The sequence below is a fragment of the Colossoma macropomum genome, unplaced genomic scaffold (genome assembly GCF_904425465.1).
Source record: "Colossoma macropomum unplaced genomic scaffold, Colossoma_macropomum, whole genome shotgun sequence".
Classification (NCBI taxonomy): Eukaryota; Metazoa; Chordata; class Actinopteri; order Characiformes; family Serrasalmidae; genus Colossoma; species Colossoma macropomum.
The window spans coordinates 19820051-19835747 of NW_023494788.1; the positions used below are offsets into that span (position 1 = coordinate 19820051).

The 15697-nt window shown below is 38.8% G+C and overlaps 1 protein-coding gene across 1 annotated transcript in view; it reads left to right on the forward strand.

Annotated features, from left to right (window-relative positions):
- The window catches only part of rxfp1 (relaxin family peptide receptor 1), a 138923-nt gene that overhangs the window by 110532 nt on the left and 12694 nt on the right, over positions 1 to 15697 (forward strand). Inside the window, exons 11-15 of the mRNA XM_036568772.1 lie at positions 737 to 808; positions 1140 to 1211; positions 1421 to 1492; positions 5311 to 5382; positions 10439 to 10668. Coding sequence (XP_036424665.1) covers positions 737 to 808; positions 1140 to 1211; positions 1421 to 1492; positions 5311 to 5382; positions 10439 to 10668 — 518 coding nt within the window. The remainder of the gene's footprint in view (positions 1 to 736; positions 809 to 1139; positions 1212 to 1420; positions 1493 to 5310; positions 5383 to 10438; positions 10669 to 15697) is intronic.

The following is a 15697-nucleotide window of genomic DNA, read 5'->3' on the forward strand; positions in this document are numbered from 1 at the left end:
ACCTCTGTCTTTCTCTCTCTCTCTTTTCTCTCGCTCTCTCTCTTCTCTTCTCACTTTTTTCCTGTCTCTCGCTCTATCTCTATTTCCTCCTGTTTATCTCTCTCTCCTGCTCTCTTTCTCCCACTTTTTTCTGTCTTCTTTTCTCTCTTTCTCTTTGTCTGTCTCTCTTATCTTCACTCTGTTTTTTTCTCTTCTCTTTCTTCATGTTTATCTCTTCTGCTTCCTCTCTCTCTCTGTTTCTCTAATTTTCTCATTCTCTCTCCCCATCACTCTCTCTTTTGTTTTATACATTCTACTCTCTTCTGTTATCTCTCTCTCTCTCTCTTTTTTCTCTGACTCTCTCTTCTGTTCTCCCCTGTCTGTTCTCGCTCTCTGTTCGTGTCTCTCACTCCATCTCCTGTTTATCTCTCTTTTGTTTTCTTTTCCTTTCTTCCACTCTATTTTTCTCTCTGTCTTCTGTTCTCTCTCTTTCTCTTGGTATGTCTCTTTTATCTTCTCTCTGTTTTTTTTTCTTTTCTCTTTATCTCTTCTGCTTCCTCTTCTCTCTCTCTGTTTCTTTCATTCTCTCATTCTCCCTTTCCCCCTGTCACTCTGTCTTTTGTTCTTTCTATTCTTCTGTTCTCTCTCTCTCTCTCTCTCTCTCTCTCCCTCTCTCTCTCTCTCTCTCTCCCTTTCTCTCTCTCTCTCTCTCTCTCTCTCTCTCTCTCTCTCTCCCTCTCTCTCTCTCTCTCTCCAGGGTCCTCCAGAGAAACAGAATTAGTCACATCCATGAACAGGCTTTCTCTGTGCTCCGCAAGTTGGGCGAGCTGTATGTTTTGATCTGGTTTTACCCCCCACCCCCATCCCCCTCACCCCCCCAATACAGTTTGCCAAAATAATCACCCCAAAATGTTCTCTGAAGTTTTAGGCCTGACCCACTTTTTTGTGTGAGTCTAAAAGTCCTGTTTTCATGCGTTTGCTTATCAGTTTTTCACGTCAGCACAATTTGGCCCAGCCGTCGCTAAACACGCTGTGAAATTAGACGTCTGTCCTCCTTCAAAGACTTGTGGCACTTGAAGGATTAGCCTGATTGGAAAGCTCATCAGTGCGACTACTGAAACTACTTCAGAGTCCGCAGTAAACATTTTCTCTTCCTGCAGAGACTTATCCAGCAACAGGATCAAGACGATCCCACCCAATCTCTTTGTAAATCTGGGGGACTTGTTGCAGCTGTAAGTTGTTTGCTTTCATGACAATTGTCTTGTTCTCATGTCATTTATATTCATAAAACCGCTTGAAAGCATCGAATCTTGAAGTAGCCTGAAGTTTCTTCAGCTGTTGCATTATTCAGCATCCATGAAGTCCAAACACATTCAGACGCCTCTGAATGCATTCCTGTAGGAGTCAAACTGACGCCTTTCTCTCTTCTCTCACTTCACAGGAATATTTCATATAACCCAATCCAGGACCTGCAAATGGACCATTTCGACAAACTGCATAAATTAAAGTCTTTGTGAGTCATTTGTGATTCCATTTTAACCGTGACATCCGCCGCTGTCGTGTGGTGTTCACATATAGAGAGTGCTGGCGGATGAAACATTAATTATGTAAAGACTTCACAGTGTGTCCTCACATTAGGAACCATGTGCTGTAATTTGGCATCATAGAAGTTGAAATCACGTACAGGAAGAAAGTTTGAAGACTAAGCAAAAAAGCCCTCAAACCTACCCGGCCCATTTTACAGTTTGGAGACACTGTGAATTCTTTATTCATTTGAATTGTGAAAACTTTTAATTAAGCAAGTAAAGAAAAAATTTGACTTGGTTTAAGCTGCACTTTGTTTTTTTTTGTTTTTTTTTGTTTTTTTTAAATTAAGTAGCATTACTGATTTAGGAGGAAAAACACAGGGGTGTCAAACTCAACCAGTAAAAGGGCCATATTAAAACATCTCATTAAATCTGTGGGCCAGAGAAAAAAACATTTTTATTTCATTTTTAATTAATGTTGTGCTATAACCCATACTGACCATTATTTATTCAGAATTTGCAAAAACCTCAACTGTAAAATACAGACACTTGTAGTAGATCTTGAAATATTACATGGACACTTGAAGTATTCAAAATTTAAATGTCCCCAGGTGCTCAACACCTGGCATCCTTTCTTTACTGCAAGTTCATTAAGACTTGGGCTCAGTTTCTGAGCTTCTAAGCTAATGTTAAGTGTTTATTTTGGTTGAACTGCAGCTGAAATGCATTTTGGTGAAACCGCTGTCCCATAGACTGTTGTTGGGGTAGGAGAGTCAGAGTACATGATGTTTCAGTGCATGCTGGGGATTGTAGTCCAGCACATTGTGAAAACGGGCTACTATTAATAGAAAATTAAAAGTACTGATCTGGCCCACAGGCCTTATGTTTGACACATGGGTGCTAAAATATGGTGAGTCGCCCTGCAAAGCCTGGAAAAATCATTTAAAAGTCAAAGACATCAAGTTATTTCGTGTGAGTTTTTCAGACCAGTTTTTCAGCATCACACACACAGGCTCAAAAATGATCTACAAAATATAATAAAACATAATAATGATGAAGATATGATGACAATAGTAGATAATTCACTCACATCCTTAGAAAAAACAACCTTCACTATGTTTTGACTTCTTTGAGTTCTCTTTGAATACTCTTTCAACGCACTCATAATCATCAGATTCATCCGCTTGGGGAAGGGCTCTGAAGCACAACTCACTTTACAAAATTCTTCCATGTGTTGCATGCAATTACACGTTTTTACCAGAGGGGTCTCCAAATCTCCAAAACTTACGCAGTGTAGCATTAATGTTCAGCAGCTATTTACTTATACTTGGGCATATTTAGCCTCAACACTCAGCTTCATGATCTCAAAGAGCAGGTTTTGCCTCAAACTAGTGATAAAAACACATCATGAATGACCTTTGAACGATTGTCATCAGAATTTCACTGATTCTTTTCAAGATTTCTGCATAATTAGATGGTTAAGATGTGAATGTTATTTAAAGTAGTTTAATGAGTAACTAGAGAAACTTACTGAGTTAGACGGGTTCACTGTGGTTGTGATAGGAACACAAATAGTTTAATGCCTCTAAAAGCTCCCTGCCAGAAAGCTATTGCACAAAATGCTTATGAATAGGCTGATGCCAGAGACATTGATCTACAATAGTTTTGCAACGACCAGGGTCGTTTCTGTGTGGAGTTTGTATGTTCTCCCCGTGTCTGCGTGGGTTTCCTCCTGGTACTCCGGTTTCCTCCCACAGTCCAAAAACATGCTGTCAGGCTGATTGGACATGCTAAAATTGCCCCTAGGTGTGAGTGTGTGATTGTGTATGTCTGTTTGTCTGCCCTGCGATGGACTGGTGACCTGTCCAGGGTGTATCCTGCCTTCTGCCCAATGACAGCTGGGATAGGCTCCAGCACCCCACCGCGACCCAGAAGGATAAGCGGTTTAGATGATGTATGTATGTATGTATGTATGTCTGGACGCAGTAACAGCAACAGCCCTCACTCCTCTCTTCTCTCTTTCTCTTTTCTATTTTTTTTCCAAGTCTCAGCTAATCAATACAGAGTGCCACTGCCTAACAAGGCAAAGTAATCAAACATCATCCTCACTAACACATATGAATATGAGGTTTTGTACTGAAGTAAGTTTCAACTTATAAAACAACAATTGACTATCAGTTTCATTCTTACATTTAATAGGGTTGATGGAAAAATACTATAAAATATTATGTGTGAGACGTGTATGTGATGACATCATGAAAATACAAAGCAGTGTATGCAGCTTCTGATTGGTGCCTATTCTGTAATTTGCCCAGACTTATTGAGATCAGAACATTGAGATTTAAATATTGATCCAGCACATGGTGAGAAACGTGTCGATTGCCAGCTTTCCATCAATTTTTAGCAGAAATTGCTACAATTCCTAACAGTTACTGTTAAGTTTTGGTGTTTTAGTTTTAGTAGCCTAGGCTAAACAGTACCAATTTGTGGAATGTTCTAGCTAACTATTTGACCCAACTAGCAGCCATCACAGTTAACGTTATCTAGCTACTTTAGCCTAGGTTAAGTTTACATCAGTTGTGCATAGAAAAAAAAATAATAATAAAGTATTTCATTTTTGTGCAACATTGTGCTGCAGTGCCAGAAAACAGCAGGTGGTCAACCCGTCCACCTTTAGCATTTGTTGTAGCTCACAACTTCTCACCAAGTCTAAGTGTGTAATGGGGGCTGTTTTGTGCTTTTTGAGGATTGTGCTTCAAATAAGTCTGTGCTATTAAACTACACTGTGCAGGCACAATATTCGAAAATGCACACCTCAAAGTCTTTGGAGGCAGAGGTAGGAGCAGAGAGGCAGCAGTCTATTAGGAAAAACACAAGTAAGAAAAAGACAGACTTTCTGATTTTCCACTATTTTACCATCAACAACATTCCGTACAAACACTCAGAAGACACTTGTAGGTCCACTGGTTGTTTTGGATAATAAACAATTTGCACTGTAGCCTTAGTAACCCCTGGTTTCCATTACCACCACTGTAAAAAAACAGACTTGACCAGCTTCTCTACAGTGCACTGTTTTACATCAAACCACTCCAAATGACTTTGTTTACATCTCAACAACTGCATTATGCAGAATTCCCCTTGAAACATCTAAAAGGTTTTAATACTGATGAGTGCTGACTCATAACAAGGGGAAGAAAATGGGTGGGCTTTGGCATTATTCTCAAGGTAGCACTGTCATTGATATTGTTTTGGACTAAATTAACTTGCTTAGTCTTTCATATGCTAAGTTGTGTGCTGATAAAAGAAAGCATTCTCATTTGTATTGAAAATATTCTGAAAAGCTATAGTAGGTGTCCCTAAACGCTGAACGTTGACGATCGCTAGCCGACGCTAAAAGCTCTATAGCGGCACAAACAAGACATTTTGAGCAGTGAATACAGCGCGAGTGCGCAGTTCTCTTTGGACCTTTTCACTTCATCCTCTTGTTATCAACAGCACACATTCACACGCATTCACAACCCAGACTAGAAAGCTAGGCCAGTAATTTGAGTAATGGGATGTTTATGTGTTCTAGCCTTGGCTCAGCACTCTTAGCCAAAACCTCCTCTCCTGTCCACCATCAGTGGAGGGAATACAGTCTCTTTTCAGGCTGAACATCAAAGCTTTCCAGAGAATGTCTACAGCAAAAAGGAGGAAATGAATGTACATTTGGTTGAGCTGAAAAAGAAGCAAGGGTGTAGCATTTCAGAGCAAGTTCTTAGATGCTAATGGTATCTGTGCTAAAAGAGAACCATCTCTCTTGCAGGAGCATCGAGGGGATCGAGATTGGGAACATTCACAGAAGGATGTTTGAACCTCTCAAAAACCTGACTCACATGTAAGTGTTGCCTTTTCCCACCCAAACATTTCACTCATTAAACTGTTATAGCTTGCTGAAATATTGTTCTCAATAACCTAAAACACTCACTCTGGAAGCAATTTTCAGCTCACTTAGGCCCTGTCGAGCATATTAGCCCCAGCATTAAGTGGATGGTACCCGAGCACTGCCATTCATCTCTGTAGACTTCTAAAGAGCCCGTGTCATGGACAAAAATGGATATCCTCACTTTTGGAAATACAGTACTATTCAAAAGTCAGAGTTCACCCAAACCTGCTTCCAAAAAAGCTGAATTGCTGTGCAAAATGTAAAATAAAGCAGAATGCAATGATATTCAAATCATATAAACTCTATATTTAATTGAGACACATCAAAGGTTAAAACTTAAAATGTTATTGTTTTTTGAAAAATATATTCCCAAGTTGATGCCAGCAACACATTTCACAAAAGTTAGGACAAGGACAACTGAAGGCAAAGTTATGTAATACTAAAATACACCTGGTGGAACATCTCACAACTAATTAGTTTAATTGGCAAAAGGTGAGCAACATGGTTGGGTATAAAAAGAGCATCACAGAGAGGCTGAGTCTTTCAGAAGTAAAGATGAGAAGGGGTTCACCACTCTGCGAAAGACTGTGGAAAAATAGTTCAACAACTCATAAATAATGTTTCTCAATGTAAAATAGCAAAGAACTTGGAGATTTCATCATCTATGGTACATAATATCATTAAAATATTCAGGGAATCCAGAGAAATCTCTGTATGCGAGAGACAGGGCCAAAAACCAATATTGGCTGGCCGTGATCTTCAAGCCCTCAGGCGGCACTGCATTAAAAACAGACATGATTCTGTAGTGGAAATCACTGCATGGGCTCAGAAACACTTCTGAAAACCACTGTCTTTGAACACAGTTTATCGCTGCATCAACAAATGCAAGTTAAAACCATGCAAAAAAGAAACCGTATATAAACAGGATCCTGAAACACCACCACCTTCTCTGGGCCAGAGCTCATTTAAAATGGACTGAGGCAAAGTGGAAAAGTGTCCTATGGTCCAACAAATCAAACTTTGAAATTCTTTTTGGAAACCTTGCGAAATGCCACGTCCTCCGGGCTTAAAAGGAGATGAACCATCTAGCTTGCTATCAGTGTACAGTTCAAAAGCCAGCATCCCTGATTGTATGGGGGGCGCATTAATAAACAAGGCATTGGTGACTTGCGCCATTAATGCTGAACAATATATTCAGGTTTTGGAGCAACATATGCTGCCATCCAGATGTCTTTTTCAGAGAAGGCCTTGCTTATTTCAGCAAGACAATGCCAAACCACATTCTGCACTTGGCTCCATAGGACAAGAGTCCAGGTGCTAAACTGGCCTGCCTGCAGTCCAGACCTGTCACCCATTGAAAACATTTGGCAAATTATGAAATAAAAATATGACAAAGGAGACTCCGAACTGTTACATAGCTGAAATCGTATATATCCATTAACAAGGAGAAACATTGCACTTTCAAAACTACAGCAAGTGGTAAACATTTTTGAAAAATAATAAAATGAACTAAAATAAAATAAAATAAAATAAAATAAAATAAAATGGAAATTAAATACATAAAAGGTGGTCACTGACTTTTGCACAGGACTGTAGTAAACAATTTTAAACATTGTTTAAGTTTCAAATGAAGTTTTTAAAAGTGCCACTCATCCTCATGGACAGTATATGAAAAAGAAATTGAGGAATTAATTATCTTTGTGATGTCATGAAAACAAGAGCATTTGCATATATCCCCTTATTTAGGCTACAGCACTTTAGCCTCGCCCATTCACACTGAAGTTATAAAGAGTGTTTCGTCCTGGACTGCCTTCTGCTTCTGGAATTATGAGCAATGCAAAGCAGCTAATCTTTTACATATACAGTGTTGTGAAAAAGTAATTGGCCCCTTCCTAACTTCTTCTGTTTTTTGCATATTTGTCACACATGAATGTTTCAGATCATCAGACTACTTTTGATATTAGACAAAGATAAACCAAGTAAACACAAAATGCTGTTTTTGAATGATGAAAAAATTCTGTTCAGCCCTACCTGGCACTATGTGAAAAAGTAAATGCCCCCTTAGCTACTAAATCAACCAGTTAATCAAATTCAATTCACTATGGGGTTCAATTTCACTAACCACACCCAGGCATGATAAGTGCCACACCTTCTGAATCTAAACATCACTTGAATAGAACCTGTCCGGCAATGTGAAGCAGATTCAAATACAGAAGCAAAACAAAGTCATTAAAACCTACCAGTCTGGAAAGGGTTACAGAGCATTTGCCAAAGCTCTGGGACTCCAACAAACCACATTGAGAGTCATTTTCTACAAATGAAGAAAAATTGGAATCATGGTGAACCTTCCCAGGAGTGGCCAGCTTACCAAAATTTCACCAAAAGCGCATCGATGACTCATCCAGGAATTCACAAAAGAACCCAGACAAACATCTAAAGAACTGCCTCACTTGCCTCAGTTAAGGTCATTGTTCATGATTCCACAAAAAAGAAAGACACAGGACAAAAATGGCATCCATGTGAAAGTTGCAAGGTGCTGACCAAAAAGAATACAAAGGCTCATCTCACGTTTGCAAAAAACAAAACATCTAAATGACCCCCAGGACTTCTGGGATCACATTTTGTGGACCAATGAGTCAAAGGTGGAATTTTTTGGAAAACATGGGATCCCATTACATCTGCTGTAAAGCTAACACCGCATACCATAAGAACATCATTATACCATCAGAATACCAGCAGTAACACACGGTGGTGGTAGTGTGATGGTCTGGGGCTGGTTCGCTTCTGCAGAACCTGGATGACTCATCATAATTGATGGAACCATTAATTCTGCTCTCTATCAGAAAATCCTGAAGGAGAATGTCCAGCCATCAGTTTGTGACCTAAAGCTCAAGCGTAGTTAGGTTATGCAGCAGGACAATGATCCAAAGCACACAAGCAAGTCCACCTCTGAATGGCTCAAAAGAAAGAAAATTAAGGTTTTGTAGTGGCCGAGTCAAAGTCCTGACTTAAATTCCATTAAGATGCTGTGGCAAGAACTTAAAGGGGCAGTTCATACTCGAAAACCGTCCAATGTAGCCTATTTAAAAGCATTTCTGCCAAGAAGTGTGGGGCAGACCTCCTCCATAGCAAAGTAGAAGACTTGTTATTGCAACCATTTGATTGCAGTTGTTACTGACAAGGGTGGCACAACCAGTTACTAGGTTTGGGGGCAAGTACTTTTCCACTTGGGTGATACAAGTTTTGAATTAATCTTTATTCTCAATAAATGGAAATACAGCCATCCGTAGCCGGGAGTCCGAGAGAGCACAGTTGGCCTCGCTCTCTCTGGGTGGGTAGGATGGCCCCCCTTCTCTCCCCATCACTCAACGCAATGCTAGTCAGCGCAGGCGTCTGTTAGCTGACGTAACAGATCTGGCGGTTGGCGCTTTCCTCCGAGCGCGTTCGGCGGTCCAATGACGTTGCGTGAGCGGCAGCTCGAAAAGAAGCAGTGGCGCTTCACAGGTCTCGGAGGAAGCCTGTGTTAGCCTTCACCCTCCTAGCGTTGATAGCATCGTGTGATTGGGGGAGTCCTAACTAGCAGGTGGAATTGGAAACGACTAAATTGGGGAGAAAATGGGGTAAAAATAAAAAAATAAATAAATAAATAAAAGCTGTATTTTGTGTTTACTCATGTTGTCTTTGTCTCATATTAAATTAGTAGGATAATCTGAAATATTTAAATGTGACAAGCAAAAATCGAAGAAATTAGATGAGGGCAGATGACTTCACAGCACTGTATCAGTCTTAAAAACACATTAACAAAGAAAAGTCTGTTTTTTTCAGTTGTATAAAGAGAGGTTTGGTCATAAAAATGATTTATGTCATATGTTTTTCATTTCACAGAGACAGACAAAACGTACAATAAAAATATAGGATATGGACCATTAAGACTGTGCGCTTACAGTTTAAACCATGATGAATAGTCTTTGGAGAAGCCAAGCAGAATGCACACCACAGTTCTTTGTTTCTTTTGCAATATTCTCTGATGTCTTTATCTAGGAGGACATTAAAAATAGATTCAGGAAAGAGTTGCACTAGCATTGAAACTGAGATGAACAGTAGTAATGGCGATGAGGTTTCCAGTAGATTCTGTAGCTACAAGTAATATTCAAGTTATTTGTCATGGAAAACACTAGAATATGAAACATTCTGTTTGACTGTGTTAAAGTTCTCCGAGACTTCATGTTTCAGTTTTTCTGTACATTTCCGTTGCAGTATTTCGTAGTTTACATTCTGATCAGCTGAAGTGGCTGATGAAGCTCACAGCGCTCTAAGAAAAGCGGCCGTTTAGCAGGAGGTCTTTTGTAGCTGTTCCTGCTGATTGTGATTCCACTCTGAGACCTGTCTTAAAGCAGCATCCTCTCCTCTCCAATACGAGCACTGTACTGAGGATGAGTGACACATTCAAGAGCGCTCAGACAGTTTTCACCTCCTGGCAAAGAGACGGGAGAGAAAACGATGCAGGGGAGAGAAACGAGGCTGAACTAATCACTGATCACTGTCTAAGTCAGTAAAGTTAGATTTCAGGAATTTTAGGAAATTCATAGAATGAACTGAAATGAACTGTAATATGTACTCTTTGCAAAAATAATAATAATAATTTCCTCCCCCTCTCTCTCCTCTCTCTCTCTCTCTCTCTCTCTCTCTCTGTCTGTCTCTTTCTGCCCCTCTATCTCTCTTGCTATCTTTCTCTGTCTCTCTGTCGGTCTCTCTTATATCAAATATGCTTTATTGGTATAACAGGATATGAGACCAATATTGGCAAAGCTGTACAATACATGTTAAAATGAATATGTATAAAGATATTTTTCTCTCTCTTTCCATCTCCATCTGTTTCTCTCTGTCTGTCTTTTTCTTCTCTCTCCCTCTCTCTCCCTCTCTCCCTCTCTCTGTCTCTCTGTCTCTCTCCCTCCCTCTCTCTCTCTCTCTCTCTCTCTCTCCCTCTCTCCCTCTCTCCTGATCTCAGCTACTTTAAGAAGTTCCAGTATTGTGGTTATGCCCCTCATGTGCGTAGCTGCAAGCCCAACACAGACGGCATCTCGTCCTTTGAGGACCTGCTGGCCAACATCGTCCTGCGTGTCTTCGTCTGGGTCGTCTCTGCCACCACCTGCTTTGGCAACATCTTCGTCATCTGCATGCGCTCCTACATCCGCTCCGAGAACAAGCTCCACGCCATGTGCATCATTTCCCTGTGCTGTAAGAGAGCCCTGCACACATTCAGTCTCACTGCTCTTTCATAGTACTGATCATATTAACCATATTTATTTAATTTAACATTTAACAAAAACCTAAACACTTTAAATACATTACACAGTTCTACGCACAAGTTTGGGGACCCCTGGTCAAATGACATGTTTTGCTGATATATATATATATATATATAGCACATTCAAATGAAGTTTCTAGAAGGATGTATGCATATAGGATGTATTATTACAAATTAGAAATTTTGTGTATTTGTTTTTAAAATTAGTAAGTACTTTTACCAGAGGTGCCCAAACTTTAGCATTTTTTTTACATATTATTACTTATTATTATGTATTATATATGGTATAATATGAATAGAAATACTATACATCATACACCAGAACGTATTTTATTATCGTATTTCTTTCGTGGGGATGGGTGGAAGAAGTTATTAAATGATAATTAATATCCTTTAATTGTCTATACATATTCATTTCTGGTCAGGTTACGTCACAATACAGATTTTAATGATCATTTATTTTATTGAAGGAAAAAAGTACTAAATTTAGTTGATAACTGGGATTGATTAAAGTAGACACACCTAGGCTTGATTACTACCAGCCCTGTTGAATCTATAGAATGGCTCTGTTTATATTAACATCACCTAAATAAGCCTTTTCAGCAAAGTAAAGTAGGCTGAAAGGTCTCAGCAAGCTTGCATATGCACACTAATTTAAATAAGCACACTAGAACACTATTGAAATGAATGATCATCTACAAGAATTAGCAATGCTGGCCCTAGAACTCTTGATATATGGATTTGTGGAATTTCTAAAGTTAGGACCGTTGTGCTTGTTTAACTATATGCTGTGTTTTCATGTGTGTAGCTATGTTTTTTTCTTTCTTTTGTAAGTCCCGTGTGTGTGTGTCAGTGCTGGATGTGTGTGTGTGGGGGGGGTGATATTCTTTAAATGGAAATAATAAAAAATTAATTACAAAAAAAGAACACTACTCAAATTTAAAACAAGCACGCTAAACAAAAGAAATTCTGGATGAAATGACAAGTTATTAGTTATTAAAAGTTACATTTTTGAAATATATCAGTGTAGAAAAGCTTTTCATCTGCATCAAACCACAGTCAGAGCCATTTTCTCCAAATAGAGAAAACTTGGAACAGTGCTGAACCTTCACAGAAGTGACAGGCCTATTAAAATTCCTCCAAGAGCCCAGCACTAATCCAGGAAGTCACAAAAGAACCCAGGTGAACTTTTAAGGAACTGCAGGCCTCACTTGCCTTGGATAAGGTCAGCATTCATCATTCCACCATTAGAAAGAGACTGGATGAATATTGAATCCATGGGATAGTTGCAAGGCAAAAACCTCTGCTAACGAAAAGGAACACAAAGACTTATCTCATGTTCCAAAAACCACCTTAATGACCCCCAAGCCTTTTGGAATAATGTTTTGTAGGCTAATGAGTCAAAAGTGGAACGTTTTGGAAGACACGGCTCCCGTTGCATCTGGTGTAAAGCTAACACTGTATTCCATGACATAAACATCATGCCAACAGTGAAGCATGGAATTGGTAGTGTGACACTGTGGGAATGCTTTGCTGTGGCAACTTGCCATATTTGACGGAACCATGAATTCTGATGTCAACCAGAAAATCCTGCAGGAGAATATTTGTTCAAGGATAATCAGGATAACGTGGCTAACTGCACTGAAATTATGACTAAATCACTGCTATATAATCATCCATGGTTGTTCTATTGCTTTTACATGTAGGCCGGCCTACGGACAAGTCTTGTTATCCAGGAACAGAAGAGGTTAAAAAAAAAAAAACTTTGGAAATTTGCATGTTAAAAAATACTGTTACTCTATTGTAAAGCACAGATCTGGCAAAAGGCTTCAAAATCAGTTCTGAAATAGAACTCACACCTCACATATTATTATTTTATTCATTATTACAAACAACTAGAAAATTACCATATCATTTTTGTACCATTTTGTTATTAATATGCTTACTAACTTATTGTTTAGTAGCAAGTTAAAAATTTAAAGATGTATGCCATTTTTAGGTTAGTAAAAGTCATTACTATAATATTACCATATAATTAAATGCTTATTACCAATCTGTAAAATAAAGTGCTACCAACAAGACATTCCTTTGCTATTCCACAGATGGTATAGCTGTGGTGTTACAGGTGGCTTCATGATGGATTATGTACAGTCTCGGATTTCACCTTACAGCAAAATTCCCTTCACAGCTAATTAAGCCCACAGAGTCCTGCTGAGTTTTTTACATTTTCGGCAGGTTTCACACACCATTTACGCAGCGCAGGAAGAAAAGGAGTCCCTGTTGTGCTTAAGATGTGCGAAGTTTCCCACCCATCAGATGTGTTCCTTAAGCTGTTTCAGAGTACACACACATCAGCGGGAGCTGTGAGCATTTAAAGGTCAAAAGTAGAAAAAGAGAATGTTTCTTGGAAAAGTGCAGGGAGATACAGAAGGGCTTTTATATCATCTACCTGCAGAGTCTTTTACTATTCATGACAGAAATGTTCAGCCTTTAGCAGTTCACTGATGTAGTCAGCTATATTTACCTCTAAGTACAGGGTGGGAAGTGTTCTCTCCATTTTTATACAACAAGTGGGAAGCCTGAGGGCAGCTTATGTTCTACAACTGCATGTCAGAAACATTGAACAACACTTATTTCAGCAAATATATTCTGGTGCCTTAAAAAAATTAAGAAAAAAAAAATGTAAAATGTGCTTTACGTATTAAAAATGTACTAGAAATGTACAAAATATGTAAAATTATGTTGGTTATTTGAATTTAAAGGGAAAATCAGAAGTGAATAAGTTAACTATAGTGCAAAAATATGTTTATTCTCTTACTGGGTGTACAGGGTGGGCTTAGGGCAACTTTCTTGCAGGCCAGCTCAAACATCCTCAGAGGTCATTGGGCTGCAGGCCACACTTTGGACTTTTGCCTTAGAAGAACGGTTAGACAATATGCAGCTCTGGAGCTGCATGCAGCTCTTTTACTGCCCTGTTGTGTCTCCAAAGCAAAACTAGATGTTTAGGTAAAAAAAGAAATAATCCTCCTTTGCAGTAAATTAAAGCTCTGCTGATCGTTCTAACACAGTTTTAACAATATAAGGTCTTAAACGCTGGAGTTAGAACAGCTAATTCACCCTTTAACCTTGAAGATTGCCGCACAGACCATTGGTCACCATAGCAACCCAAACAACAGGCTCACCTAATTAGTAGTTAACGAAAAGGCAAAGAGAATGATTTAAGTTGAACATTGATAATTTGGAGATGGACAGACTTATTTGCATTTATAATCACTCCAGCTGGTTTCTGATACGTTTAATCTGCAATGAGAAACTGTCAAACACTAAAAAGTTGTGAAGCTGAAGTCAGTTTCTTGTTCACCATCTTCTTGTTCAAAATTTCCCGTTCCACCTTAAATGATGCAGCAGCTACATTTTGGCCCCCCAGGAACCATTTAAGGTGGAACGGGAAAATCCAAACAAGAAGCTGGCGAATGAGAAGCGACTTCAGCCTCGTAAAAATCAAACATTGAGAGATTCCGTTTTGAGGTTAAGTTTCTTGCTGGAGATGCAAGACAATCAGCTATTCTAATACATACTGAGGCATATTTACAGCCAAGATGGTAAAATGGACATAAAACGTTGTGGCTCCCAAGGTGGTTAGATTTTTGTTGAAAGGACAAAATGGCTCTTCTTAACATTTCAGTTACCGTCCCTGCCTTAGAAGAACCTCTTTTGGTTCCCTAAAAAATTATTTTCTGTATATTTCATTGAGTTCCTTTTCATCATCTATTGAAAGGTTCTTTAAAGACCCTTCTAGCAGTTCTAGTGGTTTTCAACCTGTGAGCCAGAGTGGTACAACTGGGGGGCCTCAACCATTTCTTTGTATTTAATTTTTTTACAATATAAAGAGATTTTATCAAACATATTTTTCATCTTTTTAATATTACTATTTTAATATTTAGGTTGTGGGAATTATTTGCAAAAATAAACATATTTAGGTAAAGCTCTTTGATAGGTTTGCTTAGTTTGTATTCAGTGCAAAGTGTTTCTCTTTTTTCAATCATTTGAAACTCCATCATTGATAAATGTTACAAACAGCGTCTTCCAAAAGTAATGCTGGACCATCAACAACCCGAAGAACCACTGTATCTCACACTGAAGAGACAGAGAAAACCAAGCATACATAGAAATGAAAATACAGCAATGAATACCCAGCGCTAAGCTTCACATGTACCTGAACTGAAAATGAGCTACTACTGCTTTGTGCTGTAAACCTACTTGATTGAGCCAGAACTCTGTTCACAACTTTCCTTTCTTCAACCTGTCCTCCACTGTAGCTTCCAAAAAAACATCACCTCATCACATCATCTCATTGGGTGAGCTAGAAACATTTCTGATATTTTCTGGGATTATGTTGGGTTATATTACAAAATCAAGCAAAATTGAACAGGCTACATTGTACTGTATTATTTGCATTATAAACAACTGAGTTGGTTCTCACGGACGACCAAAGCTTTTGTGTCAGTTGTGTGGGCCATGAGTTGCAACAAGTCTTGGGCCTCTGTTTCAGTGGTGTAGTTTTAGGAAAAAAGGGATGTGCTATTAATCCATGAACTTATTTATACATTGAGAGGTAGATATTTTAATTTACATGTTTTTGGACGTGGAGACTGAAACACTAAAACAGTCAGGTGTAGTTTGAGTTTGCATTGATATGAGTGATCAACTTCTCTGGCTGTCCCTCTTCTTCTGTTCATTTCTGGTTGACACAACAAAATATATGGTTATACCTAATAACTTAATTGTTTACACACCTTTTTTTAAACTTTACATCAGTGACAGCCCACTTGTTTATAAGCATGCCTTAAATGATGCAGCTGACATTAGTAAACCTTACCCTAGATCTGTTGTGTCATGCTACTAGAATGCTTGTCTAGCACATCATGCTAATATATGTCATAATTCATATTCACAGGA